At 37.9% G+C, this 17,016-nt stretch overlaps 1 protein-coding gene across 10 annotated transcripts in view; it reads right to left on the bottom strand.

The window, feature by feature from the left end:
- Positions 1-265: 265 nt before the first annotated feature.
- The window catches only part of LOC116168956, a gene marked incomplete at its 3' end in the record, with an annotated part of 104,221 nt that continues 87,470 nt past the window's right edge, over positions 266-17,016 (bottom strand). For 6 of the 10 annotated variants that reach the window (XM_031484978.1, XM_031484977.1, XM_031484981.1 and 3 more), the window contains 8 exon segments: positions 266-325; positions 562-5,571; positions 5,934-6,106; positions 10,945-10,994; positions 11,207-11,272; positions 15,302-15,334; positions 15,574-15,682; positions 15,733-15,931. In XM_031484978.1, the coding sequence (XP_031340838.1) occupies positions 266-325; positions 562-5,571; positions 5,934-6,106; positions 10,945-10,994; positions 11,207-11,272; positions 15,302-15,334; positions 15,574-15,682; positions 15,733-15,931 (5,700 nt within the window). 10 annotated transcript variants of the gene reach the window in all.

Raw genomic sequence — 17,016 nt, 5'->3', positions numbered from 1 at the left:
ATAACTGTCTGCTACAAAACAAGTGACGTTCACATTAAGAATCGTAATTAGGGGCCGTGACAAGTAATGGCTAGGCAATGAAATTAAAAATTTTCAGGTCAAGTTCATAATATCTATCTGATATCGACAACTTCCTTTGCGCGTGTTTATAACGATGGAGCAAATTTCCGTTTTTGTAATGACCTGAATATAATCGATCGTAAACGCTTATACTATATAATAGGCATACAATATGAGAAGGAATACTAATTTTATGGTACAGTACCTGTTCCGAAAAAGTCTAGCCCATGATGTCCTTTCGGAGGTGGAGTGGGAGGCGGCAACTCTACATTCAACAGTGCAAAAGATAAACGATGACTAAACCAAGGCTTTTTAACAAACAAAACAAACGTTAAACATGCAGAATATTGATGCATCATACTCAGCCAAGAACAAATAAGTGTGAATGGAACTATTCTAAGTAATTTACCTGCCGGTTTGATTTAAGGTGCATTATAAACAGTAAAAGGTGTCGGTTTCTACGTGCAGTGTTCCTGTTTTTTATATGTTAAAATACAACACCTTTAAAAGTTACTGAGGGCTTGACTGCATGTGGCCACGCAGTTTTGTACCTTACTGGTTCGATTCTTGTAGTGCACGGTTGGTAACGTCCAACGGGATTGTACATTTTTGGATCGACCTTTTCACGTTTGAATCCATTTTCAGTAATGACTGGTCGGCGTACTTTTAATATTGGGGATGGTACTTTTTTGCCAATTGTGCGCGGGGGAGACGTTGATTTAGGGCGGGTGCTAACTTTTTTAACGGAAGAAGTGTCCCAGGAAGAATTTAGGTTGTCTGGGGAGGACAAGGATCTCGTGTTATCTTCCTTTCTGGGATACCTGTGTGCGGTCCACGATCCTGTCAGATACGGCGCAATATCTCGCAGTTCCTGCATGTTTGGGGAGGAAGTAAACATATGTCCCAAGATGGATATGTTGCGGTCAGGCGAGTCAAACTTCTTTCGCAACCTTTCCACTTCCCCTACAGGGCAGCCCAAAAGTTTCGTCAGCTCTTCGGTTGATTTATGGCGTACGTCAGACAGAAAAACGGTTTTCTTCGGGTATAAACTGGCAATTTTGCTTATAATGTTAATGTGAGGCATGTAGCGATCTTCAGCACGAAAGTACATAGGTGACACTACACCACCTCTGCGCACTCTACTTCTTCCACGACTAAAAATCCAAGGATACTCATATTTCCGTCTTAAAGTGTCAACTTCTCCCATGATTTGTCCCGGTATAACGATTTGTTTCCTATAAAGTTCTGGATTACTCCTCGTACGTCTCGGAAATGATGCCGTTAGTCTATTACTAGAAAAGTCGTCCATAAATTCAAATTTATTTTTTAAATTTCGCACCTCAATATTTGTTACAGCACCATTCTCTTTATTACCGATTTTCACTTCCTCCGTACTTAAAGGGCGTGCACTAAGACCGCAGTATTTACTTTGTTCTTGTTCGCCGAATAATTCTTTTAAATCTTGATAGGATTGCGATGCAACAAGCTTACACGACGGGCGAACCTCTTCGATATGATCTATTTCCGAATGTTGTTGCGTGTCAGTTGGGAGTTCGTCGTCATTATTTTGCGACTCAGCCGCTCGATAGATTGTTGGGGTATAAGGACGTTCCTCTGCAACCTGTTCGAAATATTCCACTTTTTTCTGAACGTCCTTATTTCCCAAGTATATAACAGTTTTCGTCGACTCGTCTGTGCTACCGCTTTCGGTTTCACTCACTGAGGTTACACGATTCGTAACATCCGTTGAAACTAAAGCAGGTTTAGGTAATTTTTCAACTATTTGATCCTCGTCACTAGACATTTTCCCCGTTTTTTTACATACTATTGAATTTACGTTGGAATTTTGCTTTTCCTGGTTAAGGTTTTCCAAAGAATCTTCTGAAAATGGCTCCGAAGTGGAAGCTATAATTTTTGCGTCGGCAGCAGCTATCGCTCCTCTTGTTTCTTTGCCTTTTACCAAAGAAGGTGAAGCTCTGCTATCTTGGCGCTGTGATACTCGGTTCATAACTTCAATACCTAAACTTTGAGATAGCCTTTTTTTCTCATTTTCCGTCAAAACCGAATTTGGCGGTTGACTTTCAGACCGAAACTTTTTCGCAGAGTCGCTAGAATTACGTCTAACTCGCAAAAACGGTTTGTAACTTTTTTGTTGATTTACAGGTACATTTACAGCGTACTCAATTGCTGGAACGTGAAACCTTTGTTGGCTATTCTGGTTATATATTTCCGAAAGTTGACCTTTTAAGAGGTTTATCTGTTCTGATGATAAACTGCTCCATATTCTGCTACCAATGCCGTGTGTTAGTAATCTTTCCGACTCCGATAGCTTCTTTTTTATTGTACTTATTCGCCCCTCCGATTGTGATCGTCTTTCTACCATGCTCGACGCCAAATCTACCACGGAACTGCCACGCCATAGTGGTTTGTAGAGATCTCTATGAAATATCAATTGATCCGGCACTCCTGCGCCGGTGGAAGGAGAGCTGGCCAATTTTTCAAAGTTGGTTTTAATTGCTTCCACTGATTTGTCTTTAACGCGCAAGCCTCTATCAGCTTCTTGCTTCCAGCGAAATAACTTGACGTCTTTGGGGCGAAATAAGAATCCCTTCTCCTTTTGATCCTGTCTCAATTTATTGTACACCGTTTGTAACTCCTTTTCGGCTCTTTCACGCGCATGCACTTCTTTCCATCTCTCATAATCAATAATTTCTTCTTCTCGCCGACCTCTAGGACGTAGTTCACTTGATGAAGTGGTTCTTTCCAATTCCCCCATTCGCTCTAGTGTAGAGTAAAACTTGTTCAATTCTTTAAACCTATTACACCTTTGGGGAGAGTGGAAAACATCAGAGGGGAAGCTCCTGCATTCGGAATGTAAGCCACTCGAAGCAATACTTGCGTTATCTTCGAAAAACAAAAGCTCCTCTTCACGTGATGGCACCTTTTTTGTTTTCATTTGCATATGCATTTCTTCGTAAGACCTTCTAGCGACTTGGGGCGAAACGGGTCTGCTGGTTTCGGAAAAGTACAATTTCGCCGGAGGACTTACGGATCTCTCCCGACTACGACTCTCAAATGATGATGATATAACACTGTCTGGATAATATACTCTAGAAGGACTGTACGCATAACGACGTTCTGTATGGGGCGACGTAGTACGACTACTGTCATAGAACTGGACACTACCACTATCCCTCGACACGGACTTTGGGGATAAGTGCCTTTTGTCAACCATTGGAGAGATTGGACGACTGGTTTCGGTAAGCACTATTTTAGTAGGACTAACGCTTCTTTCCCTACATGGAAGAGGAGGAGGTGGTACAATAACTTTACGATCTATTTTCGGTGATACAGGACGACTACTTTCTGTAAAGAACAGTTTTACGGGCGTTTTTTCTAAATCTTCATTATCCGACTCCCTAGTTAAACATTTATATTTCTTCTCTACAACCGGAGAAATTGGTCTACTAGTTTGAGAAAGTACAATTTTAGGCGTGCTTGAAGTCTTTTTGATTCCATAATCTGGTATAATATTCGGGGCTTTCTTTCGCAATACGGGAGAGATTGGTCGAGATGTTTCAGAAAATATAAGTTTATTTACACTGGGCGGGTCTCGTGGTTTTGGCTCCACTTTCTTAGATTTTCTTGCCACTATAGGCGAGACAGGTCTAGTAGTTTCAGTGAGTACAATCTTTTCAAAGGTGTAATGGGGTTTTGTGGGACTTTCCCGTCGTCTTCTTCTATCTACGATTGGAGAGATGGGTCGAGATGTTTCCGTAAGCACCAATTTAATGGGAGAAGCTGTTCTGACGACTTTTTCTTTTTCGCCACCGTCCTTCATTATTACTGTTCTCGTTGAAATTGGGGATACGGGTCTACGTGTTTCTGTAAGTATTATCTTCGGTGGCAAACTATAGCTTCTGTGTTTTGTTTCCTTATGGGCCATTTGATCGATATTCCAAGAGACGGACTTTGGGCTTACGGATCGCGAGCGTACCATTGATGCATCTAAAGTTTTAAATTTAGATTCGGTAACCGGTTTTGTGTGATTCAAATATATTCTAAGAGCACCAATTGTGGGTTCTGGTAAGGTAGTCGGAGTTCTACAAAGCAGGCGAGTTTTTTCCGCAATCCACGACGAACGAATGGGCGAAGGTACAGCAGATGGTGAAGATATATCCTTCCAAAATAAATTTTGGAAAAAAGAATGAGACTCCATTGCATCTCTCTGTTTTTGAATTTCGCCTCGAGTAAAATGCAACACATTTTCCAAAGGAGGTGTAAATTTTACCATTATATTTGCTTTATCTTCGTGCTTACCGCCATTTTTTGTTTTGTATTTTTTGTCTCGTTTCACGATCTCTCCATTGACTTGATCTTTTTTGGACTTTTTTAATTTCTTTGCATTGTCCAAAACTTCCGGTACTTTGGACTTCTTAGTAGTACCGTTTTTATTTGCTCTTGAAGTAGTTGGTGCTTTGACCGTGGCACTCTCTCTTTTATATTTCCTTAACGATTCGTTTGAGCCGCTGTGAGAACGAAATAAAGACGAAATTGGAGACGGAGTTGTGGTTCGGGTTCCAATAGATCGTTTAGGTATTGGGGAATTTAGCAATGAAGTTGCTAGACTTCGCGATGGTCGTAACAGTTCTCTCCCCCTTTGTGTAATACCAACTTGAATGGGCAGAACGTTATCTTTTGTAGGTTTTGCGCCATTCCTAACAGAAGAGTATACCGCAGTACTTGTTTTATAGGTTGCCGTCGATGGTTTCGTAATTTCTTTAGATGTTACCACTTTTTTAACTTCTGTCGGGCTTAGTAGCTCTGTCGATTCTGAAATTGTATCACTTCTTTTATTTATTGGCAGTTTTAGGTCTATATTTCGTTTGTCAACACCGAAAGTACCCCCTTTATATGCTATGGGTTTTCTCTGAATAATCGGCGAATAACATGTACGTGTTGGACTACAGGAAGAAGACCGTGCAGATAACGTGTTTATACCGCTTTCGGTACTACCTTTTGGTAAGCACGTTTTTGTGTGTAGAGCAGTACGCAACGGTGAAACGCTTACAGTTCTGACACTTCGAACGGCTAATTTCGAATCCAGATCTCCAAACCGTTTACTTGTACCTCGGTGCGTAATACTGTCTTTAGGAGATCTGATTTTGCTTTTATCCAATTCTGAAGTAGGAGCGAAACAAGTTTCGTGTCTCCTGCTACTATGACTTCTTTCACAACTACCGCTGATTCTTGAAATCAATCTCATAGTATTGCTGTTTCTTGAGGAACGACGTTTGGGAGGAGATGGTGGAGAAGGTGTAGACGGTTTAAGCATGCAGGATGAGGTGGATGCAGTTGATGGTGCGGTTCTTTTGTATTCGGCAAAAATGTGGCGAGGATGAGGAGGAACTGATAACGGATAACAAACCAATTCATTAGGTTTCATATTTTTGGTAGTTCTCATGCGCTTATCACTTGGAGATATTGGTAAATATTGGATTTCCTGGACTTCTGCGAAATAAAAACCGTGATTTATTATTCTTAATGGAGCTCTGAACGTGTGTGAGATAACTTGGATTGCGTGTTGATCAGGTGCATGAAAGATTTAATTGCGTGACTAGACACTAGAGAGTCCAAATTCAGCATACTACCAAAGTCAGATATTATACTTAGAATAGTTCAAAACCAATTTAAGCTAAGCCATGCGTTGTTATGGGTAAATTGAAACACAAACCTTTAATTGTTAGAAGGAAAAATTCCTCACCCAATTAGTTGTACTACCTACTTTAATTAAAATCTCATAAATTCTGAATTTTCATTAATTAGTACACCTTCACCTACAAAAGTGAACGTACAAATACAAATTGACATACCTTTCGGCCTTTCGGGCGCAGGTTTACGTAATCCTTGAAGCGGCACATCTCCTCCTTTTTGAATTACTTTATACGCTTCCCTCTGCTCCAGCGGACTTAATTGTTGTAACGCATCTTCCCTTCTTCGGAATATTAAAGTCGAATCGCTTTCATATCCAGACTCTTTCAGTGCCCTTAAACGTAATTAAAACAAACTGCATAAGCGACAAGTTCATTTTATTTTTCCTTAACTAAAACAAATTTGTGCTTTTACTAATAAAAAGATGTTACGTTTTAATGTAAATTTGTTCCTTTTTGAATGTTTTTGCATACGGGTTTTAAAGTGAACGAATTATTAAATGATACATGATCATTAGAAAAATTAGACATTTTTATAATGTTGTTAAATGTGTTGATGTTATTTGGCACAATAAGACAATCCTATATCTATAGGTACAGTAACAGAAAGGGCTTGAATTGGGAAACATAAAATACATTAATTTAAGAAAATTACTTGCTGATATAATGCGTGTGACGGTAATGGTGGTACTGTACTTCAAACTTACAGGATGCTATACAACATACATCATGATCATGCACTTAGGTAAATAAATTATAAATATCAGGACAGGACAATATACGCAACAGTTTCCTCCCCTTTTAGCACACAAAGTAAGTACCTAAATATGAAATGGAATAGTAGAATTATTCCAGCGGTACTCAACATTTTAGACATTGCGACCCGCTTCTTTGATTGAGTATTTTGCCGACTTCCCTATGAATTATAGAATTTGTAAATGCATAATACGACGCGTACAATAGTTTTTTAATTTTTTTAATCGTAACAACCACGTTTAACTTTATTAATAAACTTATACCACATCATATTATTATATAAGAAAAGTAATAAATTCAGCTAATTTGACAGTTTTTTTTAATATAACAATAATTGCTTTAACTTTTCCCCTGAATTTCGCGACCTCCTTGAACACGTCCGTCGCGATGGTTGAGAACTACTGGATTACTCTCACATTTTTAGAACTTAAAAGAACCAGAATCTCTCTTGTAATGGAAGCGAATTTGCCCGCTAAAATTCGATTTAAATACTCCCGAAACCGACCCTGGCACGACGAAAAAAAGTTTTGTTTCGTTTCCGTGGAACAAGTGTTTTTTTCTCCTCTGCTCTACATTGAAATGGGCCATAATTTACAATAAAAGTGTCAAATATAATGCTATGCGAGGGAACTTAATGATCCCTATCGACCCGACGCAACGTCTCGGAGCACAGTCGATACTACCAATTTTCGTCTAGGTTTTGCTTAAAAAGGGGAGATTTAGGCAGAGGTATTTGTGCTTTTGTTGAGGGCAGAAGTAATTTTTACGTTCCGTATAGTGAGTGCAACTTCGACAATTGCAAAGGTGACCTAGTATTTATCCTTACATGTATTGCATCCCTCTAGTAATTGTGTGATCGTGTTAGATTATTTGCCAAATTAACGACATTCCACTATAGTATATATTGTCATTGATAATAATGTATTCTAAAATACATTGCTCGTTTGTAATATTATTCTGAGCGTACTTTGAATTAAATGCATGGAGAGTCTACGTGAATATGTTGTTTTCCAATTTACAGTACTTTGTTCCTAGCGCTGGGGTACCTGCCAACCATTACTGCCATGCATTACTGACCGATTTACGTGATTTTAATTATATTTAGATACAGTATGTTCCCTTAGGGATGATATTCAATACAAGCATGCAGAACTACATTTTAATTTATAATTGAATTTATTGCAGCACATTTTGCTTTTGTTTGCATGAATATGTTACTGTTTATATATAGAGTGCTTCATCTGGGGGCGAGTGACGTACGTTAGGTTGTTGATTGTTTACATATTTCACTTGGCATTGAGAATTAATTACTTTATACTAATGTTTTGCCACGACAATATGTTCCTTTGTTTTGTTGTAATGTGATACTTAAAGTTATGCTCCTACTATTGATTTGAACCGTGTGATTATGATTATTAATATTTGGCAGGGTGACTTGTTTGGAATATGTACTGTGCTATATTTGATACTGATATTTGATACCGATATTTAATCTCGTATTGACGTAGCAGAGGCTGGTTAAAGTTCAGAACTGACATACGCAGAGATATATATTTTATGTATTGTTTTTTTGTGTCTTCGAAAAGAGCCATCGTGCCGATATTGCTAATCAATCCGATTAGTCGATCTCTGACATGTAGTGATCGAATATTGGTTTTATGTCAGTCTTTGTTATGCCAGTGCATGTGTTTTCAACTCTTGAGTTGAAAAACTCCACTTTCTTCTCTAGTTGTACAAATTATTATTACTGGCTCCTATCGCCCTATGCCCGTGGTACATACAAAATTTTGTCTTACAAATAGCAAAATTTTGTCTTACAAATAGTTTTCTTCGTCAAAGTAAATATTCGGTTACAAAACAATTCATTATGTTTGATCAAGTGTGCGTGTTCCGAATTTGTTAATGTGATTGGAAACCCTTGGATGAAAAAATAACTGGATTGCTAGCAAAGTCAAATTTATGAAGCCAACACTTAGACCATATAGTACATGGACTGCTAATTGTAACTAAAATATGGTCAAGGACATCGCCTGGGTATGTGAGTTTCAGGGTAAACGAGTCTGTCCGAAGTTGTCCGATGAGACACGATTTGAGACTGTCAACCTATAAATTAACAAACGTCAATTAATGAATCGCCTAGATATCACAAAAAAAAGCAAACTTATTCTTATTTGTGGACGTATAGCAAATAATGAAGAGCATTTAAAGCTTCCCGTACTACGCGGTTACTATAAAGCTGCTCTTTAAGCGATCCTAGTGGTGTTTACACGACTTTAGTTTACCCTGAGATTCACATACCCACGACTACAGTGCCCTCTATCCGTGACCATCCATTTTGTATTGAAAGCATAGGGCGAATAGCAGTCCATGTACTATATGGTCTAAGAGCCAACATCTACAGCGCCATCACAAGACGGTGTGCGTTTTGTGAAACGAAATTTGACACACGTCAATGTTACGAGATTTAATTTTAAGTGTTTTATAAGTGATTTTATGTAAATTTGTGTCAGTTAGTTGTGCTACTTTTACATAATTAATTATAAATGAGACGCTGAAGTTGTTTTGTAAAAAAATGTGATGCAGTTTATAACCTTAAAAACAAGGACGTTATATTAAAACAGAAACATTTTTCGCATAAGTAAAAGGCTAATTCTGTTGCATACATAAACGTACGTTTTCCTTAAATTAAAAATTTCCCAATATTGTTTTGTCATTACTCGTCATAATGTGATTTTCCTTGCCGTTTGGTGTACGTCCTTGTACTTCGTGCGCACGCAAAATGTTCGTGGAAGGAGGGAAAAGGTGTGTTGTGAAGACAACGAAAGGAAGAAGTGGAAAAGCTTGTGTTTTGGAGAAGATATAATTCCTAATGTCGTGTGTGTTCAATTGGTTGAAACCCCTACATTTACAATTAAGAAATCGTTCTGCTCAATAAGCGAAGCGCCGTAAGTACTCCTTATTTTTTTTAACCGCTCCAAATTCTCCAGTACGGTATATTCTCCGCCGCTAAATTTATGCAACCTGTAGTTTAATATTTCAATTTTTTTTTAATTGTTTTGCTTTAAATTTATTTTTTTTCGATAATCAAAAAACTAGGAAGGTCGGTCACTTATTTTATTTAAGATTTACTCTTCAAATTCGGTTCCTTCAATTTTCCCAAATACATCAAATGAAATGTCGATAGTTTCTCCGACCAAGAACAAGTTGAAGAAATGACAGTAGATGAAAGTCTAAACACTCGCTGGTCATCAAAATATGGATCTTAATCGTTGTGTAACACCTTCACCGTCATGTTATACACGTTATCCTGGAGAATGGTTAGACGCTGCAATAAACATGTACATTTTTTAAATAAAAGCTTATTCCACGATCTATTGGTATCATTATCCAAAAATCATATCTACTTCAAATTTATTTATTTTATAAATTAATTCGTCAGGTATAAAGTTAAACAGTTATCGTATAAATATTTTGTGTGGATATACTTGTCCTTGGAAATTTCATATTTAGCGCCTCAGATTTAGTTCTCATTTTAGTCATACCCAGTGATAGCGCGGCAGATGTTGGCTTCAAGCATAGATATATAAGTACTGTATCTGTATGATGTAAGTACCTATGGCTTCAAGTTTTATATTAAATATTATAGGACGTTATAGCAGTCCAGGTTTTAATGGTCGAAGTTGAAAGCATCCAAACGTCAAACGTAATTTTAAATAATTCAATTCATCATGAATGAGGAAAAAGTTTCAGAAACTATTCGAAATAAGGCCAATCTTGTGAGTTAGTAGGTATTGACATTTAATAATTATTGACCCTTTAAATCCTCAATAACCTGCAAATATGTGTTTGTTTTGTCATTAAGTATAAATAAGTTACTGTGGTGGTGATACCGTGGGTGATACTTCATTCTCTAGGCTAGGGCATAAAGTACCTACTTTATGACCGCGTATCACAGATATAAAATGTGCTATGATATGTTAGTAAGACATAAAATACTATGATACCAGCGTACATTGCCGCAAACAGATAATCTTACATACGTACAGCATTGTTCTTTTGGGTCTTAGTTCGTGTTCTTAAAACAAACGTGTAAATAGATTATCAACGGGATTGGTAGGTACACGCATGCAACATTTCAACTTATAGCAACAAGTAAGATAAAATGAGGACAAAATTAAATACAAAATACAAGAAACTTTGGCAAAGGTGAATGATTTCACTAGAATCTAAAGTTGTAGCGTAATTTGGAAACTTTGTATTTCTAATCAACGCGATTAGTACACATCTATAAATAGGTAGCACAGTTATGAGAGGTTTACGCTTTAACTCCTTTCTACTCAACTCGTGGCTTCCCATTAAAGAAAGTTTTTATGCAGAATACGTTTAGTAAAGAATAGAATAAGTAAAAAATACATACTGACTCATATGTCCTCTGGTCAATGGCGTTCCCTTTTGCTGTTCGAGGTGCTGAAATAAGAATGAATCAATTATACTCATAAATCACACTAGTATTGACTACGGCATGCTAACGACTACGAACTGGAAAGACGCCTCGTAATGCGGTTGATTATGAGCATAAAAAAAATGAAACTTAAAGATCAACAAAAGTGAAAAGGTCTCAATTAGCTGTAAGTAAAAGAGTGTATAGTATAGAGTTTATAAGCGTCATGCCCTCTTACACTTCTAGTGATGGCTCTGGAGAGTAGATAGTTGTAACTGGGTAGAGCGCTATGGTCGTCCAGCCACTGTGCATTGAAATAAGCAACAAGTCTTGTTAATCACAACATCCCCATCCATTGTTAGTGTAATTAACAGTGCAATACCTAACATGATTGTCCATGATCAATCCACTGAACCCAATTTATATAATTCCTCATAAGGAATATATCCAATGGGACACAGCAAATTATTTACGTGCGTCAAGTTAAAAACAAAATTCCAGCAGCTCCGAGTGCATGACCTACTATACAAACAATCATCGATCATACTGCCAGTTGTGCATTTTTAAATTAAACCAGTTATTTATATATCAAGAAAGCAAAGTATATAATTTCCTAGCACGGTTTAGTTTGCGATATATGCGATATGTTTGCCTTTACTAGAAGTATCTGTGGTTAAAATTTCAACAAAATATATTAATAAATAAGAAAGTTGATATTGCGGAGCCTGCGCATGCGTACACTAATCGTGAAGTTTTTTTTTTGCTTGAGGTGCCAGAGCTATAAGCTACCGAATGTAAAAACGAACTAAATATCTTGAAAACTGTAGGAGTAGTTAAGGCCTCGGACGGACGGACAGACAGACGCGCGGACAGACAGAGAAAGTGGCTGCAATGCGCTAAAAATGAAATTCCAACGACAAGGCTTTAGAACAACGGTGAATATCCCTATAGCTTCATATTGACAATCTCGATTTAGGTCCTCTACAGTGATTTTTACCTGCGTTTAATAAACCACCTAACAAGAAACTCTCTTTAAACATTTCTGAAATACTTATATAACGTCACAATTTCGTGTCGTTCACATAACCAGTAATTTCCATTCGCCTAATTGACTATTATTTAAAATTGAAGTATTCCTCTATGTCTTCCCTGGACTAGCTACCTATAGAAATAACCGCATCTCAATCGTTGAGTTTACCGATTACATTTAAATTAAACAGCTCTCGAAAATAATCAACCATCATTTGTTTTCCAAATTCACTCGCGTCTTTGATCACACCTCGCGTCTCCGGAATTACTTCATTTCAGATTTAGCTTCCCAAGTTGCCGTCATTCAGAAGTTCATAGTCGCCGTTTATTATCTTACTTTTTGCAATACCTACCTATGTTTTTGTACGATATTTGAAAAAGAGCAATCCATTTTCTGTATGACAACATAAAATATGCATATGGTTGATCCTACATATAAAATGGAGAAATTCCTGATTCAATATTTAGAAAATTTATGAAATCTAGCATGCCGTGTACCAGAAAACACGTAAATAACTTGTTGAATGTTTCATTTAAAAGATTTAGAGCCCCTTCTCGTGAGGCGTTTGAGAAGTGCTGCAGTGTGGCGCGGCGGAGTAGCAGGGTACGTGATTATGTGGCGCGTCTTTGCAGCGCCACTGTGTCGCGGACACCACTGCTAAGTCGCTTAGCAGCGCTACCAAGTGGCGTACGACGTGTTTTACCGGACACGGGTAGATGACGCGCGCGAAACTGAAATAAAATACCTATCACTTCCAGTGCATCGAGATCGACGCTCTAGGCACAATTTTTTAATAGAACGCCGCGGCGATCGCACTAACTACGTGCGCTTTCCATGGAACAAACTTGTCTTGCCTTGCGTGGCGTTTCTGAATCGCACGGTGTGAAGGGGTTACGCTACCAGCCGCACGCGTTTGTGTAACGGAAGTCCGTTACAAGTCGCGCAGACGCGCCACAGTGCCGCTCCGTGCGAAGGCGCCCATATAAAGTAATGTTTCGTTACCAATGGCGCCGCTCCGCAACGCTTCAAACACTCCTCGTGAGAAGGGGCTCTTACTGACTGCACTGCACGATACGATCTCCCCATGTAATGCAACAATCATCGGGCATCCTGATAGCACATGCTAGATTTCATAAATTTTCTAAACATTGAATCACGAATTTTTTTTTACAATCAACCATAAAGGCCGATTCTCACTTTCGTGCAAAGAACCGGCACGGCACATACTCGGCACGGGCAAAGTTTTTTGAGTTCAATTCACACTGCGACACGCTTGCCGCAGGTAAGCAGTTTCTACGTGAGTTTCAACTGTAAAAATGTTCGAAACTTTGACGTTAATTAAAATTGGTCTAATATTAGATGATGAAGAACAAGGAAGTACATATTGCAGAAAAAGAAAAATACGTTTTTGTGTACATAAAATGCATAAGAAGTATCTTTTATGACCGAAATCATTTTCTTGGACACATTCAATCAGCATCTCATCTTGTTCCGCTGAAAAAGTGTTCCTTTGCTGACCCTTCAACCTTTCTTGTACTATGAAAAATGAACTAAAGTCGGTGACCTGCACAGATTGTATTCACACTTGTCGGAACGTGCACGGTACATGCCCGGCAAATATTGTTTCGGAAGAACGCTGCGTGCAAAGGCCGTAGCTTGCCGAGTCGTTGCTCGCATAGTGTGAATTACACCCCAAAAAATTCGTAAGATTCAATAATATAGATATTTTGCCGAGTCGGTGCCTTGCCTGTGTCGAGTACGTGCCTTGCACGAAAGTGAGAATCGACCTTATGCATATTTAATGTTATCGTACAGTAAATTGATTGCTTTTTTCAAGTATTGTACAGAAACATAGGCATTACATTTGAAAAACAAAAGTCAGCGACGGACCTATGGGGGGGGGCAAGGGGGGGGGCTGGCTGCCCCTCCAATACTCAACTAGTTGGCAATTTTGACAAGAGTTGGTAATTTTCATCACCAGTTGGCGAATGCCGCGAAAGTAGGTAAATCGTAAATGTAATAAATCGACTATTGAAGGAATGAGGAATTGCGGCAAAATCTATAAAAAAAAAGGACTCTTTAATAGGAAAGTCTCTTCCTTCTTCTTCAACACAAGGTTGGTATTTTGGTAATGCTTTTAATTAGTATTAGCAAAGAGTTTATAGTTACTCTTTGGTATTAGAGACCGTATACTGATATCTCCTGATCTTCTACTGATATTTCGTATCTCGCCAAATAAGAGATGCTAAGTCTAAAACGCACTGTATATAGGCATTGATTAATCCCATATCATCGGAAAACAAACACATCGACACCTTGCTATTAAAGAGCTCACTGGCGTACCCACGATCACTCCCGCCATGTTGGCCGTAAAAACTGAGCTGATCGAATCTGAAGCTGGTTCACAATTCAATCTAATTCATTCTACCAAAAATTGTTTTAAATTTACTTTTGCTTTTTGTTTTTGGGAAATTTGATTCCGAAAAGTCACGGGAAACTTCACAAAAGCAAAAAAATTCAGTACTCCAGTGTACTATATTTGGTTTGCATTTTACCCCTATCCGGTTGCTAAAAATCTCGGCCAACTTCAAGAGAATACCAGGAAGACTTTTAATCAATTCGTATCTCTTCAGAATTCAATCTACGAAAACCTGTTTCTATCATAACTTGTCGTTTTCGAAAAATCCGGTACTGAAAAATCATGGTCAACCAGAATCGAAAAACGGGTTCTCTAAAAGTGCCAGAGTTCGCTCCACTGCGAGCAATCTCGGTTCCTCGCCTAGATAACTTTATGAGGCAAAAACCTTCAGTTATGGTATAATCCTCGGTATAATCATTCTGTTGAAATACCCATACCATAAGCGAATTCTAAACGGCGGTCATTGGAGGCACACATTCGTGGTGCATTGTGGTCTTGTTACCACATTACAACCAGCAATACGAGTAGGTATTAATAAAGTATGAAGAATAAGTAATCTAAATAATGCGCCGTCTATCTCAGGTTTTAAGTTATCTCTAGCATCGACTGGTTCAGAATTGAATAAGAAGGGCATCCAATGGAGGAAGATGCGTATCCGCTTTCGTATGTTCCATATTGATTGTTAGGGGTACACTATCTGTTCAGAAGTTACTGAATCATTTTTGTAATAAACTTCTATTTAGACATAGGTAATTAACTTTGCGCATATTAACCTTGGATAGGCTGCTAGGAACTTTTGATGTTAACAATGACGCTACTAGTATTAATAATGTTAATACAACGTAAATAACAACATAATCAAATAATATACTTGAAATGCGTACCCCGTCAAATATATCCATGACCTCGTCCCACCACTAAAATAAAAAAAATGGTAACAGTCTCAAAATGTTAATAACATATAAACCCTAGGCACACCTAAGTAGCGTTAGTAAAACATGGATACAAATTTGTGTTAATTTTGGTGCAAATGAATAATGAGTGCGTTATTTAACGTGTATACAATGCAAAAGTGATTGTCACGGTAATGCCCAGGAGGAAAAAAATTTGCAATTAAATTGAAAGATTAGTATTTTGTCAAAGCATTAATACTAGCCTGTTTCGCTTCCTTATCCGAAATTGACGAGCGCCCAGGGGTATAATTTTCGATACGTCCCGGGGGACTTCTGTGAACATCCTGTTCGGCTTCAGATCGTATTATTTCTCTGGAAAATAATATTTCAAAAATAAGCGGAGAACGAACTAATACGCTTACAAATTAACCGAATCCATTTGTCGTGGTAAAGTGGAAGACATAAATTCGTTTTCTTTATCTCTGCTGGGGGGAATTCGTCGTCGATCTAACGTGGCGTATTTATTGTCGGATGTGGTTCCATCGCTGTCATAATAATAAGCACTAAACGCGCTATGTTGTTCGGGCTCCGAAAAGTACCCCGACGCATATGGATATCGAGCTATAAACGAAAAAGGGATGTTGTAGTTTACATAAAGATAAAAAGTATCGAAAGAAGCAACCACACCAATTTGCTTCAAGCTTAGGCAACGTTAAGTAAATAATAAATATTACATTGTGAGATAAGAACTCTGAAGATCAATATTTAGATTTCAGCCAAGGTTCTTATGTAGGTACTCAACCACTATGTTATAAGCTTATTATTGTACAACATTCATATCAAAGAAAATGCCATGCGCAGGCTCTTTAAATTGTGGAATCTACCTAGTTTACAATACAAATGCGCAGGTGTAATATTGTTATTTTCGTTAATTAATTAAAATGGAAATAAAACAACAATAAGAATTTTATATATTTACACGAGCTGTAAGGTTTGGAAAGTAAACTAGTAAGTTACACATTTGTATTGAATTTGTGACGTCCGAAACGAATTTTCATTTCATTTGGTATATTCTTATTTTTCAATCACTTCTACTGTTTTCAGATTTTTCTACCAGAAGGAATACAATATTTTGTGATCAGTTTATTTACTGGAATCGTTAGCGGCTGTTTTCCTCTGGACACGATACTTTAAAAATTTCTGTGACAAATAGTATACACAGAACTACGGATCCTGTGTTCAAATATGTTTGGCTAACTATGGACTGAAATGAAACTTTGTAAAACGCGACTATCGATTTATTTATACAGATGAAGTCAGAATGTGTAAGAATAAAAGGTCCCCCTTGGTATTCAGATGTAGGTATAGTGAAAGCTGTACGACAAGATTACATCTGGTTCTCCAGTTATTAATTAAAGGGTGAATCTTTTACAATGGGTCACCCTGTAGGTATAGTGTATGTAGGAAAGATGATCCTAGGGCTAAGCAGTAATAGAAAAACCAGCGCTGAACAGTTTACGGAGCGAATTCGGAAAATGAAGTACCTAACGAGTGTCTGATGATTGTTCCCACCTGATCTCCTGTGTTTGGCAGTTGGGACAGCAAACGTATTGATTGTCTAACTTTGCAAAAATTATTACAGAACAGTCGTTAGTCTTCCGCATGTTAACTGTCTGTACACTCTTATTGATCGTTGACATCAAATC

This window comes from Photinus pyralis, unplaced genomic scaffold (genome assembly GCF_008802855.1).
Source record: "Photinus pyralis isolate 1611_PpyrPB1 unplaced genomic scaffold, Ppyr1.3 Ppyr1.4_LG4, whole genome shotgun sequence".
NCBI classification, from domain to species: domain Eukaryota; kingdom Metazoa; phylum Arthropoda; class Insecta; order Coleoptera; family Lampyridae; genus Photinus; species Photinus pyralis.
Note: the sequence above shows the minus strand (reverse complement) of the source record. Positions and strands in the feature narration are given on the sequence as shown.